Consider the following 6,641-nt stretch of genomic DNA (forward strand, 5'->3'; position numbering starts at 1 on the left):
CTTGTCACAGGGGGAAGTGGCTGCAGTCACCGCTCCCGATGCGGTGGCCGCCCGCAGGGTGCCTGTCGCGTTTTGCTTGTCCCTCCCCACCTCCAGCAGCCTTTTTGCTGTGCTCAGCAGCGCCCGTCCTGCTCGTGGGGGCTTCCCCTGCCAGAGCTTCCTGCTGCGAGCCACACGTGGGGCTGCGTGGGGGCCGCATCCTGCAGTGAGTGGCTGCGCTAAGCCTGCCCGGCTCCCCGTCCCCGCTCACCCCCGGTGCTTGCGGAGCAAAGGGGCTCACTTCCAGGGCCCGCTGGCACCATCAGGCCGGGCAGCCAGGCTGTGGGCTCACCTTGCACAGGGATGCCGTGCCTCAGTTTCCCCTTCTCCAGAAGCCATCCTGTGCCTGTAGCAGCAGCTGCGGGGATGCCCACACGGCCTTGTTCGCAGCAGGCTGAGCTGCGGGGCTGTGCAGGGACAGAACGGGGCCGCGCTCACGCCTGTGCCCGTGGGAGCTGCCTCTCCTGCTCCGTTCATGCCCCAGGTGCGCGAGGGGAGGCGCGAAGGCTCTGCCGCACGCCCGCCCGGGCTCCACGAGGGGCCGGTCCCCTCCCTGCTCGCAGGGCTTGCACGCAGCAGCCTGCACGTTGCTGGGGAAGTGCCCGGCTGGGCAGGTTCCTCCGGCCGCACCGCGCAGCCAGAGCCGCGGCCAGGTCCCACGGCCGGGCGCAGGAGTGAGCCCAGGCGGCTGCGGGAGAGGCTCTGCTGCCAGCGCCACCCCCCCGGCTCCCAGCCTGTCCCCAGGCTGTGCCCGGTGGCAGAGAGGAGATCGAAGGACCTGGCTCGGAGCTGCCCAGCCATGGCCAACGAAGAGGAGCATCCGTCAGCGCTCTCAGACAAGCAGGTAAAGGCGTGCGGAAAGCTGCTGCCAAGCGCTGCAGCCCCTGCTCAGGCCTCGACACCTCCCTGCCTGGTGCTTTTCCTCACACCAAAGATCTGAGGGGGGTTGGAGATACGTTGTGGGGCGCTGCAAAAGGGCGATGGCAGCTCGGGCTCCCCTGCAGCAAGGGGGCCAAGCCCGTGCAGCCGAGGCCGGGCAGGTTGGCGCTCGCTGGAGCCGGCGTTTCCCGGAGCTGCCGCTCGGCTCCTCGCCGTGACTCAGCCGTCGTCCTGCCGGTTCCTCCGCGGCAGCCCCACACCACGCAGCCTGGGAGCTGCTCTCGGCACCACGGCCCCGAGCGGGACGCGGCTCCGCGGCGCTCCCCAGCCCTGGGCGAGGGAAAGCGGGCGCCGCCGCGTCGCGCTCCACCGGCTGCGGGGTTTGTCCCTCGTGGGGCTGGCGGGGCACCAGCCACGGGCTGGCAATGACCAAGGGGCTCCAGCCCCGGGCATGGCCGTGAGCCACAGCGTGGGGAAGGTGCTGGTTTTGCCTCGCTCCTGGGTGCTCCCCAATGGTGATGGTACCAGGTGGGGATGCCCTTGGGAGCGGGTCCGGCTGTGCCTGCGGCTCCGCGTCCTGCGCCTGGCCCTGCGCTCCTCTCTCTCTGTCCTCTCGCAGGTCTTTGTGCTGACGTGCATCTACCTGCCGGCCCTGCTGCTCAGGTGGGTGCTGACCCCCCCAGCCCCTGTGGACATCGCTGGGGGGCGCAGTATGCAGTGGCCCTGGCCTCACACAACCTGCACCCGGTCCCTTAGGGTGGGTTTGGGGGACGGCACCGTGCTCAGGCACCTGCAGCTGCCTCGGCCCCTGCACAAAAAGCTTCTGGCAATGGGGGGGTGGGCAGGGGGTGCAGCCTGAGCTCCTCGTGTCCTGGGTGTCACGGCTGGGACTCGTGGAGCTCTCCCACACGTGGCTGCTCCGTGGGGACGTTCACCACCAGCCCCGTCTCTTCCAGCCTCGTGGGCAGTGCCTCAGTCCTCGCTGTCACCTCCCGGCGCAGGCGGTGCTGCCACATCCAGGTGTGTGCTGCGGGCCCGGGGATGTGTTTTGGCCCCCTCTAAGCCAAAGCAGAGCTGGGCCAGCACCGCTGCTGCTGGGCTTCGGGCACAGCAGGGCTGGAAGGGGCAGGGATGCAGGACACCAGCAGCAAGCAGGAGCTGCTCCCAGCTCTGCTCAACACAGCCCCGGGAGGGACGTGGCTGCAGCTGCTCTTCACAGCCCAGGGAGAGGCTGTGTCTGGCCAGGGCGGCGCTGCCAGCCAGATCTAACGCCGTGTCCTGGCTCCCAGCTTCGCCCCCTGTTCCTGCTGGCCCTGGCAGATTTCCTGGCTGCCGCCGTGCTGCTGAGCACAGCCACCATCCAGCTGCTGCCAGCCCCGCTCTTCATCCCGGCGTACGCTGCCTGCCCCTACGGACTGATGCTGGCCACGGTGAGTGGGGCACCTCGCACCATGACCGGGGCTAACGGGACCGGTGCACCTCCTCCTGTACTGCTGGGAACAGAACAAGACCCCTCTGTGGGCCGGAGCATCCCTGGGGAAGTCCCATGCGGGGAGGTCCCATTGCTCCTACCAAGAGCTGTCTCCTCTTCCCCTTTGTCAGTCCTGAGCCACCACAACGGCTTCCTTGGGGAAGCACGGCCGGCAGCCCCAGGGAGATCAGCACTGCAGCCCCTGCCACTTCCCTCTCATCGTCCCCATGCCCTTCCTCCAGCCTGGGGTGGCAAACCCAGCACAGCCGTGCCTCGTGGGTACACACGGGGACAGGACCAGGAGGGGCTCAGCACCCTGGGGGCAGCTCTGCTCCTCGTGTGGGGACGGGGCATCGCCACGCAGAGCAAGAGGAGGGATGGGGGCCGGTGCCTTCGGGGCTCTGGGCTCAGCAGGAGCCTGTTTTCCTCTCTCAGACCTTCTATGCAGTCTCATTCCTGATGGTTGTGGTCTATGCGTACGAAGCCTACCGCGCCATCCATGGCTGGAGAGCGTGGCACGTGGCAGCTCTGCAGGTCAGTGTCCCCCAGATGTGGCACAGCCGGGCTGCACCCTCCCCGTTCACGGCTTCTCTGGCCCCACGATGTCCTGGGAAGCAGCCACGGGCAGCCCCATTCCCTGGGGCATCGCTGGCATCCCCCGCACCCTGCGGTCCTGCCCGGTCCCAGCAGAGCAGGGCTGGAGCCTCGAGCTGCTGTGGGTCCAGCAGGGCCAGGTCATGGACGGTTTCCTCCTTGCAGGAGAGGAGTGGGTGCCTGGAGAGCGCGTGGCGGGGTCTGCCCTACATCCTGGCCTGGTAGGTGCCAGCCACCGGCCCCATCCCTGTGGCACTGATCCTGCTCTGGGTGCCCAGCACGCCTTCACCTCCACCTCTCCCTGCCAAGGCTGCTGCCGGCGCTGACGCTGCTGGGACAGCTGATTGCCCGCGGCACCTCCCTGACCGACATCGCTCCCAAACCCATCCAGCCCGGCGTGCCGTCCAACCGCTCCAACGAGACCTACAGCCTGTACTGCTCCAGGTGCAGCACCAGCCTCGCCGCCCGGCCCCGAGAAAGGGCCAGGAGCAGGCACCACGCAGGCACCACGCGCCTTCCCAGCCGGGTTGTGTGGGAAGGCTCCCCACAGGGCAAACCTCAGGGTGGTGAAGGGTTTAGGGGTGGGAGACGGAATCAGAAAGTGCCACGGGGACGGGGCTGTGGCATCGGGGGCCCACCACCCGCACCCTCTGCCGTTTCAGCTGCCTGCTCCTCATTCGCCGTTCCCAGGATGTCTGCTACCAGGTGAGCGCTGCTGGTCCCGTCCCTTCCCCACCTGCAAGGGGGGCTGGAAGGGTGGCTGGGAAGGCAACGGGCTCACGGTGCATGGGAAAATGCTGGAGGAGGGATGGGGACAGAGCTGTCCCCACCGGAGCAGAGGCAGAAGCGCAGCTCCCGGCTCCAGCACTGCCCCTGTGCTGAGGGCTTGCAGCACGTGGGGCTGCCCCACGGCCCCACTGTTTTCCCGTTGCCTCTCAGTACGTAGGTAGGAAGGACGTGGGCCTGGAGGGGAAAATCATCTTCTTCCTGTACCTGCTGCTGGTGCTCAGCTGCTGCACGGTGAGCCGCGGGGCGAGCACGGGGCCCCTGCATCCAGCACGCCCCGGCTGATGCCACTGCCCCGCGCCCAGCTCCTGTACCGCAGGGTGAAGCTCTGGAGCCGCAGGAACGCCGCCGCTCCCCTGCTGGCCCTGGAGAAGGACGGCTTCGCAGGCAGGAGCATCCGCAGCGTCAGCAGAGTCTCGCACTACTTCCAGCTGGTTTTCCTGCTCTGCTGGGCGCCAGGCAAGTCAAGGGGGGGTCAGGCAGCCCCCCAGAACTGGCAGGCAAAAGCCACCGCAGCGCCTGCTCCAGCCCTGCTGGTCCTGGGCTGAGGCAGCGCCCAGGGCCAAGAGAAGAGGCTGGGACTGAATGTGAGCACACAGCTCGAGGGTGTCCACAAGGGTCCGTGGCTGGATAAACCCCACAAACCCCACAAGAGGACCCCCCACACAGCATTAAGGCAGCCAGGAGGCTGGTGTAGCCCCCCCGGCCTTTCAGGCAGCGTTTCTGAGCTGGAGGCTAGAGAGCATTTCTTGGTCCTGTTTTTATAAATGCCTCATCCCTTTCTGGGCCCATTTCTCCTTCCAGTCTTACAGAACCCTGAGGCAATGGGGCTGGGGCAGCGTGCTGGGAAGGACTTTGTTTTACACGTAGGAGCTTGTCCTGCACAGAGCCCTGTGCCATGGGCAACAGGCGGTGCTAAAGGACGAGCATTGCCACTTGGCACGGGAAGCTCATGATGAGGAGGGGACCAAAAACCATCTTTTTTTTTTTTTCCCACCTGCAGCCTTCCTCCTCACCATCCTCTCCTTCACCAGCGTCAAACCTGCCTCGGTCTTTGTCCTCTATGTTGCTACAGTAAGTAGAGCCCTTCCCTGGGCTGTGCACTGGGACTTTTGTCCCTGTTGGTGGTGTAATCGGAAGGGATGCGGGGTCCCAATGGGGCAGCACAGCCGGGAGCTGGGAGAGGGGACTGGGAGCGCACCAGCCCCTGGCCACAGTGATGCCCCCCCAGGGCAGGGCGAGCTCCATGGGTGCTGCCACCCCCCTGGTGCCACCAGGACGGACACAAGGCAAAAGCCCCAGCTCACTGGTGGCCGCCCAAGGCCCAGCTCAGCTTTTTGGGCACCTCAGCCACGCAAGGAAGCACCATGGCCATGGGGCTGCCTCTGGTCTCCCCCTGTTTTGCTGGGCGATGTCTGGGCCCTCAGCTCCTGCCGGGTGCTTTGGTTCATGTGGCCTCACCATGAGGAAGGCCACCTCCTCCCACCACATCGCCCTGTGTGCTGCTGAGCCCCGTTCCCCTCTGTCCTCTCCTCCCTCGCAGGCCCTGACCACGTCCCTGCAGGGCTTCCTGCACAGCCTGGCCTACGGGTGGCTGAGACAAAATTTCCGCCGGGAGGCAATGGGCCCGCGGCCCTCCCTGCAGCACCCCCGGGGCCTCCAGGGCTTCTACGATGAGTCCCTGGGGGCCCTGCCCTAGGCTGCCACCCCCGGTCCCGCTGCTCCGAAGCCTCAGCCCGATTTGCACATCCCCAGCAGCTCCCTGCAGCGGGGCAGGATCTCGTGGACCCCTCCGTGCCTGGAGATGTTTGTGCAGCGAGCCACTGGCACGGGACAGGGTCCCCTGGGCAGGTTTCTGACCACGGTGGTGGCAGTGACGTTGCTGTGGTGGGACATCTGCCCAGAGACCCTGCCGGAGGCGGCTGCAGCGTGCAGACATCGAACCCAGGCGCTGCACGAGAGCACGACCGCGGCTTCCTTCCTTCAGACACAAACCCCCAGGCACGGCGCTGCGCCGGGGCCACGGCTCCGCAGCCATTTCCTCCGCCTGCGCTGCTGCTGCCCCCGTCCCAAGGCAGCACCGAGCTGCTCCTGGCACTCACAGCCCACTGCAGAGCCAAATGCTCCGAGCAGCAAGGGCTCAGCCCCACGGCACAGCCCCAGGGCACAGCACAGAAGCTCCAGCAGTTTGCTATGGGGGACTCGTGGGGCGAGGAAGCACCCTGGTGCCGGGGGGAGGCTGGCAGTGTGCGGGTGATTTGGCAGCCCCCAGCCCTTCCATCAACAGCAACTAAACCAAGGAAGGTGGCGGGGCTTTCTTCTGTCTGTTCTCTTTGGGCTTGTCTTAGTGTTGTTCTTCCTGCCAGCAAGAAATCCCAAGTCCTCTGCAGGGCTTGAGAGAAGGTGCTTGTAAATAAATGTGTTCAGCTGAGGTGCTGCTGGGCTCTGCTGCTGCTAGATAAGCAATTAAAGCAGGCAGAGCCGGGCAGCTCGCGCCTCCTTCCTGCCCCCACGGAAGGCTCTTGGCCAAGGTCACGTCCACAGAGATGGAGAAGCCACGGCTGGGGCAGGTTCCAACCCCAAAGCCCAAAAACAGCTGCCAGGGCCAGGTCCCTCTGCTCCACAATCAGGTTGGCAGCTCGCCCTCGGCTAATTCTGGTGCTGATGCTGCTCAGCCATGCTCACCCCCATGGCTACAGGGCTCAGCTGGCACAGACACAAGGACCAGCCTGGGGGCATCAGGCCCAGGGAAAATTGCTAAGGACAAAAGAAGGGGATGGGGGCTGCCAAACCCTGCTGAGGCTGGGAATGGAGGTGGACCTGTTGAGGACTGGGTACAAGCTGACTAAAGATGAGCCAGCAGCTGCTGAGC

At 66.1% G+C, this 6,641-nt stretch overlaps 1 protein-coding gene across 1 annotated transcript; it reads left to right on the plus strand.

Annotated features, from left to right (window-relative positions):
- Positions 1 to 471: 471 nt before the first annotated feature.
- On the plus strand, positions 472 to 5,663 carry LOC309874693 (uncharacterized protein). The gene is made up of 12 exons (XM_082753133.1): positions 472 to 883; positions 1,538 to 1,581; positions 1,875 to 1,938; positions 2,208 to 2,348; positions 2,825 to 2,923; positions 3,149 to 3,204; positions 3,293 to 3,427; positions 3,646 to 3,688; positions 3,923 to 4,003; positions 4,075 to 4,228; positions 4,773 to 4,843; positions 5,313 to 5,663. Exons 1-12 carry the CDS (start codon positions 515 to 517, stop codon positions 5,466 to 5,468), a joined length of 1,413 nt encoding a protein of 470 aa, XP_082609259.1. The 5' UTR covers positions 472 to 514; the 3' UTR covers positions 5,469 to 5,663.
- Positions 5,664 to 6,641: the final 978 nt, after the last annotated feature.

The sequence above is a fragment of the Aythya marila genome, assembly GCF_965140915.1.
Source record: "Aythya marila genome assembly, chromosome: 1".
Classification (NCBI taxonomy): domain Eukaryota; kingdom Metazoa; phylum Chordata; class Aves; order Anseriformes; family Anatidae; genus Aythya; species Aythya marila.

Bases quoted from the DNA above. Each gene is read 5' to 3' on its own strand.
- LOC309874693 (XM_082753133.1), top strand. From the start codon at position 515: ATGCCCCAGGTGCGCGAGGGGAGGCGCGAAGGCTCTGCCGCACGCCCG. The intron at 3,689-3,922 runs GTGAGCGCTGCT...GTTGCCTCTCAG, and splicing joins CCCAGGATGTCTGCTACCAG to TACGTAGGTAGGAAGGACGT. The intron at 4,229-4,772 runs GCAAGTCAAGGG...TCCCACCTGCAG, and splicing joins CCTGCTCTGCTGGGCGCCAG to CCTTCCTCCTCACCATCCTC.